Here is a 21785-nt window from a genome sequence, read left to right on the forward strand (position 1 = left end):
GGTAGAGCTAAAACTACCTGTTGTATTACAGTGGGGGAACATCACTGGGATCTTGATAACACTGTCAGAATCTAACAACGCCCGGACTTTGGATCTTCCAATCCAGTGATCATCAGTCCAGTGTAGCAAGAAATTTCCCCTCTGACATTAGATTAAATGCACTGCTGCGTTATCTGACAAGATCATAACCTCAGGGTCATGTGTAACTCAGCATCTTGTGATTGTCAAAGTGTTGCACCAGTGGTGAGATGGGCCACCCTGCGGGTTAAGGCAAAATTTCTCTTCACATGCGGCCTTGTCACCCTACAGCCTACAGCAGTAACTCGGTGCTGAACATCATTAGTTAAATACATTATTTGCTGTACCCTGTTCAGAAGCAGAACATCCACTGTGTAGGAGTCAGAACACGGCTTTGAGACGTTTAGAGTAACATTAGTGGCTTTGTACTGTTCTTAACTTGGTTTGAGCAGGTTTACATTCAGCACACCCAGTCAGCAGCAGCCTAAGTCCTTGTACAGCTTTGATACGGGAAACATGAGTTGCAAATATGAACAATATTAGTGCCACTTATTATACATAATGCTCTAACAAGCCGTACCCTGCACTACAAAACAATGTCACTTCCTATTTACGTGATAATAATTCAGATTTCCTTTTGTCTTTCTAGGTTCAGCCTCAATTTTTAGGATTAAATCATGTACAGTATGTAGTCATCAAATGCATATTGAAGACCCCTCTGAGTAAGCTAGAAACATTAAACATCTCCAGCTGGAGATGGAATTTTAGTCAGACTCATTGAGTTAGTGGTAATTAGCCTGTTAGCTTTTGCTGTAGTCATCAGTTAGTACTTATGTCTTTAAGCAACAAGGGGTGAAACGGCAGGAGCAGAGCTGTGAAACAATTTTCCCAGATGGAACAAAGGGTGAGAAGTCCTGTCCTCAAAATGCTGTCTTCCTCTTAGAGTACATGATGGATTTTGCCAGTGTGATAGGAAAATAATAGATCTCGAAAGAAGAATTCTGAAGAAATTACAAGAAAACCTGATATTACCTGTAAAAGTTTTATGATTCACCTGCAGTCCACCTGCAGTACCACAGTACTAGACTATATTTCCACTGAAAATGTAAATGTGGGATGTTACTGTACTTTGTGTGTTATCAACTGAGAATGAAAATGTTGCCATCAAACCACATTTTAGGATGATTTCTAAATTGTAAAAGTGGCTCTGTGAACATGTACAGTGCTGTCCCTTGTGCCTCGCCAGCACATGTGTTACAAAACGGGACGGACAGGGACCAAACAGGTATGAACAAAAGTAAATGTATTAACAAAAGGCAGGGGACACAGGGGAACTAACACAAACTAACAGCGTATCAAATAAAAGAGACCCGAAACAGTGGGTACAAACAAACTACACCCTAGCCCTCAAACCCTGACACAATGAACACAAGCTAAAAGACAGACCCTGAAAACGCCATTGGTGGCACAAACTTCCAAACAAACTCCCACAACAAAGTCTGTTTGTTTGTTGGTTTGTCTGTGAGGCACTGTTCTGTTTTTGGTTTGTGGGTTTGAGTTGTTTGGTCTGCGCTCATGCAGTGTTTTTCAGTTGATACTTTGTCCTGTTAGTTTTGTATGTTTTGTTCTCGTTTTCCTGCCCTCTGCAGTGATTTTGGTTTGTTACTTTGTACATCTGCTTTGTCCGTTGGTTTGGTCCACATTAGTGTGTAGTTTCAGTTGTTACTTTGTATGTTGGGTTATGGTTTTGTTTGTATGTTGTTACAGCGTTTTTGGGTCTCTTTAATTTGGTACTTTGTTCGTGTTTGTTAGTTCCCTGTGTCCCCTGCCCTTTGTCAATAAATATATACTTTTTGCTGTTACTCGTTCGTCCCGTTAGTCTGTTCGTAACACAAACAAGTACAAACAAAACCCTAGACAAACATACAAAGTGACAACTGAAAACACTGTGGGAACACAGGCAAAGACATGAACTGGAAACTAACAAACTATCACGAAACAAGATAAGGCACAAACACTAACGGAACACAAACAAACTCACGAACAAGAAATACAAAGTAGCAAACAAAAAACACTGCGGAACGCAGGCTAAACAGGAACAATAATACTAAGCAAGAGGCAGAGGGAGGAAGTGTAACAACATGAGCGTAAGAAGTGGAAGAACTGGTAGAGGAACGTAGAATGCATGGGTTCTCCTCCTAGCCCATTGAGACGGGCTACAAGGGCTTTGCAGAGCAGTCTCCACACCAGTCACTCTGTCTCCTTGGTATCAGAGTGGTACTCGAAAGAAGAGTCACCAAGAACATCATCGAAGTGACAGAAAATGTGCGAGAGGATTGATCCTTGGTGAAGTGCACTACTTGGTCACGAGACCTGAAACACTGATGACTCTCATCATCTTCATTACTGATGTCGTGTCCAACTTACACCACTTGGTGCTTCAAGAACCAACAGTTAATTATTCATCTGTGTTATGTTGCATAATTACAAGGCATTTTCTTCATCTTCAGAAATCAAATCATCATGAGACAAAACAGCTCCTTGAAAGTATGTTTCAGTCTTTAAGAGCCCTCGTGTCCTCTGTGCTGCAGATATCTTGACGTGACTGAACAAAAAGCACCAGTCGTGACTAGTTTTTCTGGTCCCAACTACTGCAATTTGAATTCCTACATGCATGACAGCTATTTATTTTCTGTCTTAAAATGCTTTATTTTGGATGCTTTGGTGTTGGGTTTTGGACTTTTAGGGACGAACAACATGAGGGTATTTATAAGTAAAGTGCATTTCTTTGAAAATGTAATCGAAACAAATCTTTTACACGCAGGTTTAAATTTGTATGCATAGTAGGTTTCATTTCAGTGTTTTGAATATTGGTTGGTTGTGTCTTTAAATACTAGACTGTCGTGCTAAAAATACCTAGAAAATACAATCACTGTCTTGCAAGTATTATCTCATAGTTACTGCCTACCTGTCACAGCTTTTAGTGGCATTTAAATCTCTTCTCAAATATCTTCTAATATTTACAAATGCCTACTGACTGAGTGTTGGTGTGTAGATCCTCTGTAAGGTGGACTTTCCTTTTTAGACCTAAGTGCCACTGCATTGAGAAGTGTTTGCTCTGAGAAGTAGGGAACATTCCAGGCAATTTAAATTAGTATCACTTTCTCCTGACTAAACATCAAGCCAATCATTTGAATAGCACTCAGACAGACCACATATTTGATGAATGCCTTCACTCGGTTTTCATCATAAAATGGATTTAGTACTTAGAAAAGTATTTTGAATTGATTTGTGTGCTTTTTTTTTAATGGTCACATTCATTGCCAACCAACGTATTATTTAATATTTTTAGATTTTGAAAGCCGCCTTCTTGTGAAAAGAGGCTTTAATTAAACAAAAACTCTGCAGGCTTAAGCTGCTCTATCTCTTGAGTGCTTACAGGTCCCTTGGGTTATCACAAATAAACCAGTTGGAAGAGCTCTGTGGACTTCCTTAGTGCTTACAACACAACAGAGGTGAAGTGTGGTAGATGGGCACTGGAGAAATAAATCTTGAAACCAGCATTTAATGTCTTAACACAAAATGCATGGGAGGTCTGAAAACAAAAAACAAAACAAAACGCTAGATTCTTTTATGGAAAGAACGCCCTCGATCCACACAAAACCCAGCAACTTCCAGTCCAATTAAGAAACACATTAATTACTCATCACCATATCATTTACCCCATCACCCTCCTAGTCCATGTCTTGGCAAACGTCTTGTCACAAACAATTAAGCCAATAAAGATGGAAGTTAATTAAATCAAGGCCAGTGATGTGTCGTTTGTTGCAAAGTCATTACAGTCACGCAGCCTGGAGGGTGGAGGTTACTGATGGGTGTCTTTTTTGGGCTTAAGTCAACCACCATGACTCACATTGAACGATGTGAGTTACACGCTGGAGAACTTGATTTAGCTTTGAGGGGATGAAGCGAGGCGGCAGATTTTTATGCTACAACTGATTCCAGTTCACACTGTGAACCAGCTGTCTGTCCTGACCTCACGCCCTTGTGGTACATACATTTTTTTGCATATTTTAGTGTCTAGATTTCATCACCATGTCATTACCAATTTTTCAATAATGGGATACTGTATGGTGTTTCAGTCTGCTGCAGTAAGTGGAGATAATATTTTTAAATCACACACATTGACCAGTGTACTGTTGTTGTTGTTGTTTGAGTGGCCATGTGGTCTTTGATGTGAAGATGGTGAAAATACAAAATACAAAAATACAAAAATCCAAGCAGCTAAATTACACAATACAAGCAAAAATGGGAAATAACAGTTTGATTAGCCAGTGCATAACATTAAATGCTAAACTGCATACACATTTGGACTAGAGTGGTGAGTTTAAGACATTTAGATTTAACAATAAAGCCATAATTTTAACTTCATTTTAAAAATTATACTCATTTTAATATAGTTCCACTTTCTGGCTTCACAGAACCTAAAAACCTCTCTCTGACAGAGATGCAGAAACATGACGTTGTAGCAGAACAACAACAACAACCTCCAAAGTTTGATATGTTTTTTTTGTCTTTTGTACTTTAACATTCATCTGTGTTGTTTTACACAGGAAAATAGGAAAATACATTTTAGTCTGCAGAGTTTAAAAATGGGCAAAGTCCATGAGAAAGTCCATTAAATTTCCTTACTCACTGAAAGTCTGGCTATGCAAATACAAAGACAGGCCATTTTCATAATATCAGTGATACACACATTTTTAACCCACATATCAGTTGTATGCACATATTCTTAATTGGAGCTGAGAAGGATTAATGAATGAATTACATGCTTTAGTGATCCCTGCTGGGAAATGCTGTTTTTGCTCACCCCTCTCTGCAGGAAGGTCAAAGCACAGGGTCAGCTACAGCAAAACACCCTGAGAGCTGATAGGGCTTCTTTTTAAAGGACAGTAAAGTGGACTGGATCTCTGCCAACTTGTTGGACTTGACCCCGAGTTTGTGTGTTGAAGGCTGAACCATAACCCCATGTCTCCATCTTGGCACTATGAAAACATCAAGAACCTGAAGAAAATTCAGTGTCAGTTTCAAAACTGAGATTAATCATGAAGGGAATATAATATACCTTTGTTTTTTAAAGGAAGCTGTCTACAAAGAACCATCTTTCAAATGTCTAAGTGAGACTTCCACCTCATTAAGGCAGGAACTGAACTCCAGGAAGTCTCAGCAGGCCCCCCCTGGGTTTTGGTTACCAGGGTTGTCCACAGGTTGTTCAGCAACATGATGTTTCTGTGTCTCTCTCTGTGTCACCAGGCAGGGGAGCCCCATCTGCTGCCACACAGGGGGATAAGACTAAGAAGGAGAGATGGCACACAGTTTTTCCAAACTCTCTCCCACTTGAGTCTGACTCAGAAAAGCTGGTTTTGACACTGCAAGCGTGCTGGTGAGAATGCATAATGTACACCATCACGTAACACACTGCCTGGCTTTGCTTCTGCTCCCTGTTTCCCCTAAGGCTGACTTTTAACATCTTCTATGTGATTTTTGTCAAACATCAACTCATATAAATCCCCTTTCCTTATATGTTCTTTCCTCAAATTTCTCTTCTGTGAAAATCAGCTAAAGCTGTTGGATTAAATTCTTGTTCAGTATATTTTATGATTATTTTCCTGCTTTGCCTTGTTTTATCATAATCACCTATCAGCTATTGACCTTCTCATGGCATGGTGTTATATTTACTTGTAGCAGTAGTAGTATTAGTATTAATAACATGGGCTATTATGCGGCTGTCTCTCACTCTGGCAGCTATGAGTCTGTCCTCTGTGCCCCAGCTTCCTCTCAGCAGGTGTTTTGCAAGTCTAGAAAAGTGTGTTCCCATGCTATCAAAACCTCACCCCTTGCCACAATAAAAAAATAAAAACTTTCTTTGCAGTACAACTTTTTCTCTCTTCTCGTAGTTTCGGTTCTTAAAAAGACCTGGAGGCTTGCTAATCATGACTAGGATCATTCACCAAGTTTAACCGAGTGTTTTAGTTGCCTAACCTTAAAGCAGTATAATCAATGTTTTTACATCAACATAACAAAATCTATGTTTTTGGCATGATAAAGCAGCCCTACAGTATTTCTCTCAGTATTACAGATCTGAACAGTATGCAAAAAATTCTAGGTTCATAATCAGGTTCATCATCAGGTTAATAATTTACGTCAAGATTCAGTAGAAAAAGTAGAAGTGGTAGTAGAAGAAAAAAATGTTTAATTCATGGCACAATATGAGTGATGAAAATCAGAGGTTTGGGAATTTGTGCTCTATCTGGAGATCTAGGGTTGTGTCCTATCTGATGATTTCTATCCAGCATGCATTTCCAGTATTAGGTTGTTTAAGCTGCATGTCTAATCCTAACTTTAACTGCACCTGATCTTTGTCTAACTTTAACCCAGTGGTTTAGAGTGCACAAACATAATCATTAATACCTTGCTTAGTTTACTCCTTAACTGTTTAATACAACTGTTAGCATTTGTAGTTAAGTGGGTACAACTTTGGAAATATATATATATTTATCATAACCAAACAGTTTTTTATTTGCAAAGTAGCTGCATTTAAAAATAACTTTTACAGGGAAAAGTTGAGACAAAGGCACGAGACAGCTTGCAGGTCAGTGCTGACTTCTCATGAAAGTGAAATCCTCACTCTGGTGTTGTGGCTCATATTTGCAGCGAAGGAACTTGGTCTGTTCTGGACAGAAGTGACATGTGGTGCTGTGGGAGGAAGGTTAAGGCTTCTGAAGCTGCTACTTCTTACTGCTGCTATTTCCCTTAAGATTGTTATAGAGATTTTCTGCTTTTATTTGATGTAGAGAGGGAGGACTGGAAGAAGTGGTGTGGGGTATAACATGCAATAAATGGCCAACGCCAGACTCAGCCTAACATCCACCTGGACACAAGAGGTGAGACATGTTTTTTCAGTGCAAAACAAACTTTAGAACACACCTTCATGTAGACTTAGTTCATACCTCTGTGGGCTCAGTTTGGCCTCTCCAAGGTCTCTGTAGAGCCACGTGTTTCTGAGCTCTCGTTAGGTTGGAGTCAGCCTACAGCACACCTACAGTATACATTGTTCTCACGTACAGGTTTCCAGAGGTTTGGGTTGCTGTTTGTTTGGTAGTTAGTAACTATGACTAAGACTTTATCCAGACAGTGTGAGGATGCTGACAACTTTTCTTATGCCCTTTATGTAACCTTTAGGTAAAGCTGACTTTTCTAACTGCACTCCGTAGTTTCACAATGCATTCACAGTACTTGACAGGCCAAACATGCTCTTTCTTTCTGTATTTTGCTGTGAAAATGATGTTTTTCTTAATCTGGCAACCAGCTTCAAATAGCTCTCATAAGTGCAAATAATAGTGCTGAAAACAGTTGCATACCAATACCAGAGCCTGTTGATATGGATTGAATGGATTAGATAGTTTCATCAAAGAACAAGCTTAGTTTGTGCTCTGAAACAAACAGACACTGTTCCTCTTGTACATAACCTTTGTCTCCCATCAACACAAGAGTTTATCTTTGTAAAAGTTCAGATATTTGAGGTTTAACTTTAATTTTGTTTAATTTTGTTTTAAACTGAAAATTAGATAAATACTTCTGCAGCTGTCCGAAAGGAAGCGTCAGCTACAAGAATGATTTTGATTTGGCAAATTTTACCACAAAACTGACTTTTTCCAGTTTGTCATGGAACTGCTATGGGGGATGCACATTTAATGACTGTAAAACTGATTATAAATGTGATTAGGGCGTAACTGGTCAGTTACACAGTAGAAAACTGCTGCTTGTCACAGGTTAGACAGGAACAAACTTTCCATAAAGAAGATGATGAAAACACGGTTCACACAATAATAACAAATATACTATATAATTTACACTTCCACAGTAATTGTAGCATTTGTCATGTGTGTTTTGTATCTTATCTGTACTCTGTGCTCAGACCCATACACAATAATGGCCATAATAATGTTACTCAGTTTCATTCACGTGACTGGCACATAATAAAGATAATGAAGCTCTTACATAGAAAAGTAATTCAAACTTTATCATTAAATTAAATATGCTCTAAGCTTTTGTTGGTCTTTTGATAGACTACCTCTTTTATTTCTATTAATTTACTTTCATTCTAATATTAGCAGTCTGTTAATTGGCCTGTACTGCGTCTTGATATTTGGTCGCATCAAGTTGGCAAACTCATAGGAGCCTGATGTTCAGCTAGTTGGTCCCATGTAAAAGAAGTCCTCTGTGGCTACTGGCACATTCACAGCGTGATGGAGATACACAGCACAACAACTGCCATCTTACATCAAACATAGTTCCTTGCCATTAACTCATCATATCCTCTCCACGGACGCCCACCCCTGGAGTCGCCATGCATGTAATAAAGATTGTGTCACTCTTTGGCTTGATACGGTTGTCTGAGTCTATCAAGGTCCAGGTTCCTTGGGGAGAAATGAAAAAAGATTGCAAGAAGGAAGCAGATCTATAGTAGCTGGGTAGAATGATATTGAGAGCTCTTTCCCTTTTTCTGTCTAGATATTTTGAGCTGATGTTCCACTTTATAACATCTTAATGACATAAGCGCTGCAAATTCACAGGCATTTTAAGATAAGTGGGGGGGGAGTCATTTAGGAGATTTGAAGCATGATTATTATAAATAAGGATTCTGGAGATACGTGTTGGATAAGGTTGGATCTCTTCATTCCCATTAATATATTTAAATTTATAGCTGCTGTTGAAGTTACAAATGAGGGGAGGAATACTGATAACACTTAGAAAACCTACACTGCTGATACATCTACATATAAGCAGATAGTTTTTATGTGCTTGACCTCCCCTTCTTGCCACACGCCCACAAACCCACTCTGAGACAAAGTTGTTTGCTCTGAGGTTACTTGCCTCATTGGCTACAGGCTAATAGCAGTGACCTCAGCTACAATGAAAGCCTTTAAGTGCCTTGTACTTTTCAAACTCAAATGTTTCACAGACCTCCTCCTTGACACCAGTTTGCTCCAGATGCACATAATACAGTTGGCACTGGCCTAAACCTTATTGAACTTTCCACTTTCCCTCATCCTCTTTCAGCCTCTGCAAAAGGAGGCATACTTGTCGTACGTGTGGGGAGAATGACAGCAATAACACAGATTTAAAGTCAACAAAAAGATAAGAGAGTGATGGTGTTTTGAGCGGCAGGTTGTTCAAATTACAAGAAAAGCTGTCAGAGACAGCTGACAGATCATTAAAAACATGCTGTAGTTCTGTTGCATTATGGTCTGCTGAGGCTGAGCAAAATATAGTGGTGTAAAGTGATGAATCTGGAAACATGCCCCTGTTCTTTATTCTGAGCTGTTGTCAAAACTGCTTTTCATCTTTGATGTTTGAGATACATGAGTTTTTTTTTCTGCCTCGAACTTCAGTTACGAGCCTGAAATAGACTTTACCAAGGTACACTCTGCATCATGTGACTTTTAAGTCTTATAAAGTTTTAAGTCAGAATTTAACTTAAACTAACTAAAAAATAAACATTTTAATATTTGAATGTAACTAACTTAATTTGACCTAAAATTAGTTTATTAAAACATGTCTACCACAGTCGTTACAGCACTCCAACAGATACACAAATAAATCAATGACAAACACCGTATACATGCAGGAAGTAAGTTCCTTGTTCATTCATTATATTTTTCATCTTTCTGAACTGGCTTCATTTACAAGGATGTTACTTAACCGAAGGAAAAAGAGGAACGTTGCCAGAAATCAGATGAAAACAGACCATGATTAGCAGTGTTGGTAGGGGGATTAAACTGGGAACAATTGGAAATTATTAATACAACTTTCAGAGCTGTGCTGTACTGTGACAGAAATAAAGACGCAATGGTTTCATGTGAAGCTCCGATGTTGTTTTGCTTGTTGAAACAAAACCTTCACTGACTAAAAGTCTTGTAATGAGTCTTGGGAGATTATTAAACACAGTAGGTGATGTTAGACTGGATAATGACCTGCACAACCTCAGGCATGTGTTGTTGTGAGGGAATTATGAGATACTTTCAGTTCACATGAAAAAATGTTTAAAAAATGCATAATTGTGCAGATTGAACTGTAATTTATTGTTCAAACTTGTGAATATTACTTTTATCTAAGAGAAAGGAACTTGTCATTAGCTAGTTGTATAAAAACAAATCTGATTGTAACATGAAGCCTGTGTGTTTGAGCTATATCTATCTCATCTGGCCACTATGTTATTAGAAAATGTCATTGGCTGCAGTGGCTCTTCTCAAAAAGAGACTGGAAATCCATCCCTTCACTCTTTTTATTATCTAACATCATGATGAAGTGAGGGCACCCAGGGGAAGTGGTAACAGATATAGCGCTAAGTATCAATAATTCATGTGTTCATATATTGGACAAATATGGGCTCACTATTGTCAGGCAGTTAGATCTAATGTTACTGAAATGGAGAGGAAAGAGCCAGAAGCGGTCTCAAATGGCCCAGTGATCGTTATTCAGCGGCGGTTAATTGTCCTAATTCTGGGAAGGCTAAAATATGCCTCAGCTGACCAATGAAATTAATGTGGAGAGCAAGACATCCTCTGTTGTTTAAGACATTAATTACAAACGTTCAGTGAAAAGGAAATATTTCCATTTGCATTTTCATGGCTTCAGCATCCAGTGAATCTCAAGCTGATGTAGACTGACTGGGTTGTGAGTGAGTGTGTGTGTGTTTTCCTTTGACATGGAAACATGCTAATGGAAATTACCTTTTAACTGACATATTTAGTCGTACCAAGATAACGTCCCCTAAAAGTAATTGATTTTGGACGGTGCTTTTCAATAGCACTTATCCATAATTTACGTGGTTTTATGTCTCCTATTCTCAGCCATGCACCTCTGACAATGTGCTTGTGCCCTTCTTCAGTCAGCAATTCTCCTTCCTGCTGCGACTGGACACGTCTCCTTCTTTTTGAACCCCGAGGGCTGCATGCCTAGAGTTGAAAAAATATTTTCAAGTGTCCAGGACATTCCAATGATGCCACAAATTTATGAAGATGTTGTTTTGAGAGCTGTTTTGACCCTAACATGATGGCAGAGTACCCCGAGGATACCTGTTAATGGATCATATGAAACCCACAAAACATCAGTCACCCCCCGAGAGGGAAACAAGATAGGGGTGCAGAGACTCTCATTTTGATTAGGAGTGCCTCATTCCCTCACTTGTTTCCTACAATGCCTGAGGTCTGAGTTTTGAAAGCGTCGGACCTTCAGTGATCTTCAGCAGTTTGTTTTTAACAAGCAATGACAAACAACATCATCTCCTTTTCCTCTCCGCTGCTCTCACTCTCCAGGCTTTTATGTTTACTCAGCCTTTGAACCAGGCCCTAGGGCAGCCACATTGAAACAGACATGGCCCAGAGGAAGCCTGATTCCTAAAAGGATACCCTCTAATTCTGGCATCTCTTTGTGACAAACCAGCCGAGTGGCCACAAGGAGGGAATATACTACTAATGTATCTCCCATTAATCATCTTCCAGTTTTGAATTCTAAACTTTGCAGGAAAGTTTTTCATTTTTATGTGAAAAATGTGCACATGTATCGCACTTTCTGGAGATTGTTGTCTTTTCAGATAAAAAAAAAGAAACTAAACCTGAATCCTGTTCACTTGTGACCACTAACTACTAAACAGTGTCTATTAGCTCTAAGCAGTTCCACCGAGGAGACATTTCCTCCCTAAATTTCTCATAAATGTCAGAAATACAACTTTTTCCCTGCTTTAATCAGTCTACAGATATGATGCCTCAGATTTATCTTGTGAGTCCTTTGCATGGCCCTTAGTTTGAGAACAACTGGACATTTATTCCATAGACTATTTTAAGGGGAAGACATTGCATAAAGGTTTTATTAGTTATGTTATTGGTTCCTTTTAATCTGACTTCAAACTTTCCTTCTGTCCTCTTCTGTTTCTGATAGATAGTCAGTGAACTCGGTAGAAGAGACTGTGTGTGTGTGGTTGTCTTTTATCGTGAGTGGTGGTGTATAGGGACTACAACCTGGAGTATTTGCATTGAAACCAAAATTAATGTCAATTGGTAACATTTTTCTATCTCTCTTGAGCTTTTTGACTGACATTTAGTGTCACTTGCCAAACAAGATATGAATAAATTTGCCTGCAAATTACATGAAGTGCTTGGCATTTATCAAGGTTTATGGAAAACAAATGTATCTTTAAATTTAGAATAAGTCAAGAGAGAAATTAAATATTCAATGCAATCTCATGAGTATTAAAGCAGTAACCATAAACACTGAAAATATACAACATGCTTGACCTTTTAGCAGTAAAAATCTTTAGTAGTCAACTACTGATGTAGTGGCCTTTAAGTTGTAAATGTACATATAACAATCCAACATGTGTTGCAATCTCATTTGGAATAATTTTCTTTCAGCATTTGTCTGGGAATTTGAGCCAAAAACAACTTTGTATTCACACAAATAACTCAAAGCCTGAGCTACCCGTAAGTTGTCTAAGACAAATCACTAAAGAGCTTATGTACCCTGATGGATGCAGAGCCAAACAATCTAATGCCTCCACCATCATAAATCAAACACTGCACAAAACAGCAAGAAGACAGTTAGTTCCTTAAGCTACAAACTGGCGGTGACATGGTCAATCCCAGCACGGCTAGGTGAACTAGTTTGTTTCTTACTGATAGTCCAACAAGCCCTGCAGTCTAAATGACCATAGTGGTTATTGCAAATAGAATAAGTTTCAATAGGGTCCCTTACAAAAACTAGGTTTTGGGAAAGATGGTGATAAAATAAGTGTAATCATGTTTATGTTAGCTTAGGTTACAATAATAAGCTCTTGCACACATATCAGCCTTTCTGTACCCCCTCATACTGACTAACTTTGCTCCATTAATGGAAGACTGTCATCCTTCATGCAGCTGCTCAGTTCTACTAATACATTTCCATTGTTTCTAAGAATAAGACTTCAGACCCAGACCTGCTCTCATTTGACTTTGGGAAAGGCAGCATCACTCAGTTCTCCTGTGGTACCTGGCCCACATATTATATCAAGACATGTCAGCTTCCAGTGCACATTTATCCATCATGTTTATGGTCTAATTTAGTTCGCCTGTGCATTTGTTTGTTTCCAGTAGTGGAATCTCAGTATCTACATGTTTTGTATTTAGCAACAATATCTAAGGATTTTACTCATATATTTGCATATGTTTGTATATGTTTATGTTTATTTTATTATATTTAACTTAACTTTTTCATGAATGAGAACTTCAGTCAAGATTTTTTTATTCCTCTCTAGGCATGAAAAAAACTATGCAATTAGAATATTTAGTATTATTTATATACCCTTTTTACATGCATTTGACTTAACATTTAAATAAAAGCTATGAAATTAAAAAATAAATAATAATAATTTTAAAACATATTCGAATTCTTTAAAAAAAATGTTGAACCCAGCCCCCGAACGATGAACTGCAGAGTTTCTAGGATTTTCTACAAAGAGACAGAGACTATATATTGTCCATGTCTCTACTAACACTAACTTATGCATATATAAGAGAACAGCTTTTGAATAGCTCTCCACTGTAGTGACCACTATGCATGAAACGGTTCATTTAATTTGTCATATTAGAACCTGAAATAAAAGCAGCCGCTTGACAGAAACTGTGGCTACACAAAAACTCCATTAATTTGTGTAAAATTCGATTCAGAATCCAAGTGAGTGTATTTCAGACACGACTGACAACAGCCCTACAAGCACTGCAGTGCTTCCTGGTCTATTGAGAATACTGTCAGTGAGGAAATTTCTGCCTGTGCCTCATCTGTGATGGATTTCTCCCAGTGTGATCATTGAACATGTGATATGGCAGTTCTGAGAAGAAGCTCTCACTCTTTGATTCTGAGAGACTGAAACTGAAAACCTGACACATTTTCTGTAGAGGTTTTAGGATCATTTTCTGCCATCAAACGCTGCTTCCAGAATGTCTTTGTCTGTTTGGCAAGTTATCTGCACTGCCAAGCACAAAAGAGACTGAGAGACGCAAACTAAATCATCAGTTGGATGTTGAGAGAGATTTTTACCACCATGACTTATGTTTTTCCACAACATTTCTTTGTAAATATATGTAAAATATGTGAGGAAACCTGAACCCTACTTTAGCTTCTTCACCTCAAACTGTTAAGTTCAGTTTGTCTGTGTTGGGCAGTAATAAAGAGCGTCCTGAGCTCTGTTTGTGTGTTCATGCTGATGGATGAGACAGGCCGCACCTTATGTAAAGCAGCTCAGCATTTTTAGTTTAAGTATAACATGCAAAAATATTGTGAGCACAGAACTGCTGAACTTGGATAGGGTCAGCTTCTGTACTGTATGCATGTGTTTCCAAGCCAAAAAATAAAAGAGCAGAAAACCACATTCATAATAGATCATTTTTCCCCTTCAGGGCTAATAAAGATGTATATGTTATTTTTTCATGTCTTCCAGCAGCTGAACAGAGTGGATTTTTTGAGCTATATGTTTCTTACAGAGGCAGACTGTGTGAGATTAAATTAGCTGCAGAGAAGTCGAGTGACTTTTCTAACTTACTTCTCCCTCTCTGATATTTACACACTGTACACACACTCTGAAATGAATTAGAAAACAACTTAATGGAGTGGCTGAGGGCTTCATAAGCAGGCCTAATGACGCTCGCCTACACCAGGCTATTTGGAGATTGAAATCTAATTCACACAGTACCTTAATCTAATTCAAACACCACTACAAAGATTCTCATCATTATGACTGGCATCTAATTATAGATGGGTATGTGGTGATCGACTTAGGCAGAGAATGCTTGGTGAATTAAAAAGTTGTGTGGCATGTAAATCATGCTCCATTTAAGCTTTTCATCTGTCAGAAAAGGATTGTCTAAACAGTTTTGGCTAAATGGTGATAAAAAGCCTAATGTCTAATTTGTCTTTAGTAAAAGAAAATAGATCCAGGCTGATTATAGGGGCTGTCACATTAGCAGCAGGCCCCGGTAGATATGTTGTTATTCACAGCTCAGGCTGAGTCAGAGGAAATGGGATAAAAGGTGGGAAGGCTGTGCAGGTTTTCTTACTGTCACTTGTGAACGATGTCGACTTTTCCCGAGCAGCAACTCGCTGCAACAACAACCAACAGTATCATCCACTTCACTCTGCTCTGTTTTCTTATCTGCTTAAGATTTAGCATTATCTGAAGTCGTTTTCACTGAGGCTGCAGCTCTTTGTGAAAAATGGTCCGGGAAAATAACATGCACTGGATGAATTACAGTTTCTACAGTTTTACATTTTACACTGCAACATTTCATGCTTTATTTTGCAGTTTTCTCCTATTTAAATATCACTGTGGACGTACCATTGGCTCTGTTTATGTTCAGGTACCTTGCAGCTTTCATTTCCTGTGCTTCATTTATCAGACCCTGTGCACATTTACATGATAGATTTAGCCAAATGTCTAGTTTTTATTTTTAGTCTGTGCCAGTTCTGATGTTTTAAGTAAGATAGAAGATTTATGTTCAATTTCCCGTTTTTTGTACAACAGAGTAATCGAAAAATACCACTCAGCTTCTGTAGGAAGTCAACTTATGTCACTTAAAATAAATGTATTGAGGCATTTTCTAATATGAAATGCCTCTCAAAGTTTAATTGAATGTTGCTATTAAGTAAATTTGCCATAAACGGAACATTTAAAAGCCGTCACAGTATAAAAACTGTCACATTAGCCATGTAGCATTACTGTGTAGCAGATGTGGCTACATTAGACAGGGTAACCCAGTAAACACTCACAGCTTCAAACGTTGAATGAAAAATCAAAATTAGTCCATCGTTGAGCTTTAGTCAAGAGCTTCAAGTGAAGCCACGAAGAACTGGTTAGAACTTCACATACACACACACATATATACAAAGAAAACGTTTCTCAGTCAAAAGAGTTTTTGAATAAGGCTGTCGTGGCCGGTGTTTGGATCATCCCTGAGAAGGGACTGGGGTCCCTGAGATGCTATTTTGAGCACCAATTTTAAATGAACCATTCATTGACTGGTTTCCACAAAACAGGAAAATATGAAAAAACAGAAGGGTAAACTTTTAACATACTCTGTAACATACACATATCTGTGTCTGCATGAATATATGCCATATACATGTAGAAATGTTTTTTTTATTTTGTAGAAAATGTAGAAACGTGGATTTTGCATAATATGGGTTCTTTTAACCTGAGGCACCTACATAATGGTAACAGCAGAGTAAGGTAACACTGTGTGTTCATGAGAAGGAGCCACATTTTGCCTAAACCCAACTATAAATGATTTTAATACCACAGTAGTCGATGGTGTACTTTACGATTTAATATTCTGGCAGAAAAAAACAGGTATTTTTATTTGTGCATTTTTTTTATATTTTCAGTATCACGATATTTACAACTACAAGAGATTTGGTGATATGTGACTATAAATATTGACTAGTTATCTCAAATGGATCATTTGTGGCTGATGTATAGATTTAATAATGGCAGACATTTTGACTTGTGTCTGTATTTTTATAGCAGTGAGAATAAACAGGGCCTTTAATGATGTTATTAATTATACTTTTGCTATTTTTGCAGTTACATGTAAAAGTGATGTAGTTCTGTTAAAGGAGCTCTGCACAATCGGTTACAGACAAATTAGGCATGTTAAGGTACATTTAAATTGTACGGACAGATACGGTTAGTGGTATTTCAGCTCTGAGCCATTAAAAACATAAAAATCATCACAGCACCTGTCACAGCCTAGTTTTATAGATGCCCTTGTAGACATGGCTTTTTTTTCTCTCAGCTCACCAAATGCATTAAAACTCATGACAACAAAAGAAACTCTGGAAACATGGCCATTTAGTGACAGCTAAGCCCCTGTAGTGATGCCCGCAAACCAACTTGGGCAAAGTCAAGGACACCTTGCTCAAAGACACCACTGAACAAATAATATTTTTTTGTGTCAAACCCCTTTTTTTGACAAACCCATCAAAAATGTACAATTGCATGCAAACATTTTGAAAATTAGCTTGTAGATGGCATGGGGCCTACAACAGCACTGACCTGCATGATTCTTTTGTGTCAGCAGTGGACACAACGAAGAAAGATGAATGGTGAGTCCATTCTACTAAAATAGTCTCTGGCCTTCTCTCCTGAGTGTGCTGTCATGATTTCTCCCTTTTTGTCTCCGCTGCCTCTTTCTCCTCTCTGTCTCACATTCTGTCTTGTAAAAGCAGTTTTTAGGTTACCTTCTGTCTGAGCCTTTGACTGTAATGACAGTTGTTTTTTTTTTATTATTTATTTTTTGCCTGACCTTGCTGCATTCAAGGTCACTATTGCGTAAAAAGTAATTGATGGGAACAACTCCCTCTGACTCTGGTCTTCTCAACAGGTTCTCTTGGATCAAATCCAAGTATTGCATTGTATTACTGAAAGAAGAACATTTACATGTTTTTTTATTAAGCGTGAAAAGAGTAAATGGGTAAAAATGAGTTGACTATGACTCATCAAAGTTTCTGCTCAAACACTGTTTACAGCACAGGATTCGGATGATTTTGCTTTTGGCTCATGACCAGCTTCAGTAAGCTACACTTCTCAGGCCCCTCTGTGTCTCTTTCTTCCACTTCACAGTAAAATAGATCCCACTCCTTTCTTGAGAGTTGTAATCCATCATTGCAAATACTGCATAAGGAGCCAATGATTGTGATATTATAATGGTAATATTAACATTATGAAGTGTTACAGATTACTGTATACTGGCATAAAGTAGTAAAAGTGAAAAGGGACTGTGTTAGTAGTGTAGTTCATCCTTCCATTTGTTTAGAATTTTCTTTTCTACTGCCATTTATTCTTCTCATTACATGCTACAGTTTACCTGCTCACAAAATAACAATATATTTAAATATGTACATACATTAATAATACATGCTATAAAACTCTTAAGGGTCCAGGTTATTCACTTCAGAACTAAAAGGTTATTTCTTTTCTAGATGCTGAATGTATAGTAAGAGAAAACTGCGTTAAGTTAAATGTGAAATCTGTTCATCTTGCCTGCGTCATCTTGTCAATTTAACGGCTCCAAGAATAATCTGTTTACTCGTTTGTCATTGTAAACAGAGTCTGTAGTTGATGTGTCACTAAACTGTTTCATTAGGAACCAATCAGCTTATTAATGCGTTGATGGGCTCACACACTCACTGTCGGAAGTTCAGTGCACTAGAATGTACATTGTGCTCTGACACACCTTACTTTTAAAATTAGGAGTCTAGGAGAGGCTGAATATTTGGAATCACTTAGCTTTGATTATTATTTGTATGCAGTGGCTGACAGATTATTTTAGTGAAAGAGAGATAGAGACAGCTGAGAAACCGTCTAATAACTCATTGTAAAGAACAGAAAATGCAGAGTAAGGATGTGAAATGCTCTTACCTTGAACCTTTTCTACTGTGTATTTTTGTCTTAAACACATTGAGCACGATGAACAGAATGATTGGAATAAACAGGTGGGAGCTTGATTCAAATATAGCAGTGCCATTATGTGCAGTCCTCCACTGGCTGCTACCAGAAACATTAAAAAAAATATTTATTTATCTCTTATCAGGCAGCTTGTTACCCACACCATTAAAATATTTCTAACTTTGATACATTTTCTTTAAAGTTTTCTTTGAAGATAAAAATTTGGGTGTCAAAATCACACCTGTTGAACATCTGCCAAGCTTCATCCTGAACTACAAATCTGTTATTGAAAGAATGAAACCACACTGAATGACTGAATATGAAACTTCAAATTACTTTTTAAACTTTTAGCCTGTTTTTATTATTGGAAAATGTAAAATATAATTGCAACAGCTCAGATAATGTACATATCTGCTCATATTCTAAAAATGTAAATATTCATTTAAAGCAGGCAAATCCAGTAGCTGCTGTTCAGTCACCACTTGCAAAATATTTCTTGGAGTGAAGGTAATAACCATGATGTCAGGCTCTCTGCTCTGTAACCTCTGACAATGTTTATGCACCAGCTTCTCTGCTCTGCATTTTAAGGTGTTTTTTATTGCAGTGAAAAGCCTTTTGCTTATGTTGATGTTTGGTAACACCAGCCTGCACAACGGGCCAGGAGGTGGGTGGATGTTTTGCCTGCTTTCAGTCTTTGTGCTCCAAATAATGAATCCCATTTCCTTATTCATAATCAGAAACTCTGCTATAAGATTGGAAAAAAAAGCACCATAGTAACCAGCTGCAGTTTTCTTTTACCAAGACTCAATGAGCTATTTATTTTTAAATTAGCCGGACAAAATCTTACGTTTAAAAGCATTTATCTGTGTGCACGTTGTGAATTACAATTAATGTCTTATGTTTTACTGAGGTGTCCCATTAAATTAAATTTGCTTTTTCTTTAAAAATCCTGTCTTCTTCATTAGTTGCCTAGCAACTGTAGAATTGTTCCCCAAAAAGATTTTTTTATTTATATTTTTATTTATTTTCTTTACCTGGCATCAGTGTCTGGGACACCTTGTTCCACATCAACTCACTGTTAGGTAATCGACTGTGTTTGATGCATTTTATCCAATAACCCCTGTGAATTACTGTTTGAACGATTTTGTGTTTGAACTTGTGGCACAGACTAATTACTGTGTAACTGGTGATTTGGCTGAGAACTACAGTTCGGCCGAACTCCACTGTACCGTTAGTGGCACATTTAGTGTTTATACTAGTGAAGCTGCTTTCTTCAGCCATTTTATGATGTGAGCTGAGGAAACCAGGCCAAACTAATCCAACATCTCAAATCAGTCCCAAACTTCCAAATGAGTGATTAAACCTCAGCTGTAGATACTTAAATAATGTTTTTATGATGTGCAAGGATTAACACCAGCATTTACATTTGAAGCTGTTACAAAAAATGTCTTTTAATAAGCAGTTAATATTTAATGAGGAAAAACAGAATCTGATATTTGCCTTTGTTTTAGTGACATCTTTTAAATTAACAATGAATATTAAATTGATTGAATTATGTGCATAAGTTCACACTTTTGAAAGTTCATTTTAACCATTTGTGTTTCACCTAATCGCTCATTCAGAGACTCTCTGACTTTAATTAATATCTGAAAAAGTGTGTTAAAACCCCTTTGTTCCAACTGCGTTTATTGGGAAAATGTAGGAGATTATTAGGTAATGCTCTTGTTTTGCTTAAACTGAAGCTGCCCCATCATTCATAATGGCTCCAATCACACCCACACTATTGTGTTAAAATAATTATTGGTTTTTAACCATGTGAGTAGATTGGTTGTTGCTTTCCAGTTACTGCCATGATGTTTTTTTTTCCCACACACACAATCTGGAGTGATAAATCATTAACCAATTCCTAATTTTCTTTTGCATCTAACTTGTTGTGCAGTGGCTCAAGTTGATCTGTTGACATAATTCCTCATTTTGCCCCATGTTTGTGGAGCGTTATGAGCAGTTTATCCAGTTCTAACAATGCTTTCCTTTTATTCTTCTATTCTCAGTTGTAAGAACATGTGGTTAAATTAAATTCTTTAGAAAGTTGCTCACATGCTGCTTTGAGATCATTTCCTTTGTTAAAGAAATTATGAAGCACTTCTGTCCTTAGAGTGACTGAAACTGAAAGAGCAGTCCTGGATAAATGTATTCGTACAGTTGCTATTGTTATGCTTTATTTGGATTTAAATAATTTGTTTAGTACAAGGTGTAATGATTACTCCCAAATATCTAAATCCCTTCTAAATCCAAAGTATTAGTTCCAAATCTGGCAGACACTGACCAGATGGCATGATAGCTACAGATTTTTATTTTTTTAAATAGCCAATCTGCTCTGAACTAATGGCTTTTGCAGCAAGTCAACAAAATAACAAGTAGAGGCAGAGACAATGGTAAACAGCTGAGATTGGTGAATATAGTTTGACAACTCTAAATCCAGCTGTAAGATTTAATGTATTGACCTTTTCAAAACCTGCAAATAGTGGTCAGACGATGTGGGCACCACATTTTCCCACAACTTTGTGGATTATTTCTTATCAGATAGAGCTTTACAGTTCATTCTTTGACCTTGATTTTGTAAAGATGTGGCTAAACAAATTACATTTGTTATGAAAGTGTCTTAGTATCTGAACCCTTTGTGACAATATTCAAAATATAAAAATCCAGCCAGTGATATTTAATGTATTTGAATGTGTTCCCTTTGTGCAAGTCAAAAAGAGACAGTGCAGTTGCTAATATAAAAGGTTATTAGTTTGGCCAACTAGAATGACATTGTTATCTGGTTCATCTTGAGGTATATCCTCCTCAACAAAGGCTGTTACCTCTGCTTGTCTCAAATTGTCATGTATTGTTGATGAGCTGATGAAGATCAGCTTCATTTTGGCCTCACAGCAACAACACCAGATCTTTTTGAATCAACAAAGTTGAGTCGTGTCATGATTTATATGGAGACTTATATGTACAATATCCGATCATTTTTAATTGCTTAAAGTACATTGTATTGCTGTTAGATACCAACATTTCTAATTAGTTTGATTAAAGACAATAGATCACAAATAAAGGTGAATTAGAGGCTGAATAATCGTGTCTTGCATTTTACATGGCACTATCTCTCTGAAGCTTACTCTGTATTTCTGTTAATTGCTCAGTGTTGTTTGCCTGGGAGAGGGCTGCAGAGAAAAGGGGA

The 21785-nt window shown here is 37.6% G+C and overlaps 1 protein-coding gene across 2 annotated transcripts in view; it reads left to right on the forward strand.

The window, feature by feature from the left end:
- Positions 1-5428: 5428 nt before the first annotated feature.
- Positions 5429-21785, forward strand: part of LOC113163030 (neural cell adhesion molecule 2) — a 278200-nt gene continuing 261843 nt past the window's right edge. For both annotated transcript variants that reach the window (XM_026361330.1, XM_026361331.1), the window contains exons 1-2: positions 5429-5461; positions 6875-6962. In XM_026361330.1, the coding sequence (XP_026217115.1) occupies positions 6918-6962 (45 nt within the window). In that variant the 5' untranslated portion in view covers positions 5429-5461; positions 6875-6917. The remainder of the gene's footprint in view (positions 5462-6874; positions 6963-21785) is intronic.

The sequence above is a fragment of the Anabas testudineus genome, chromosome 2 (assembly GCF_900324465.2).
Source record: "Anabas testudineus chromosome 2, fAnaTes1.2, whole genome shotgun sequence".
NCBI lineage: Eukaryota > Metazoa > Chordata > Actinopteri > Anabantiformes > Anabantidae > Anabas > Anabas testudineus.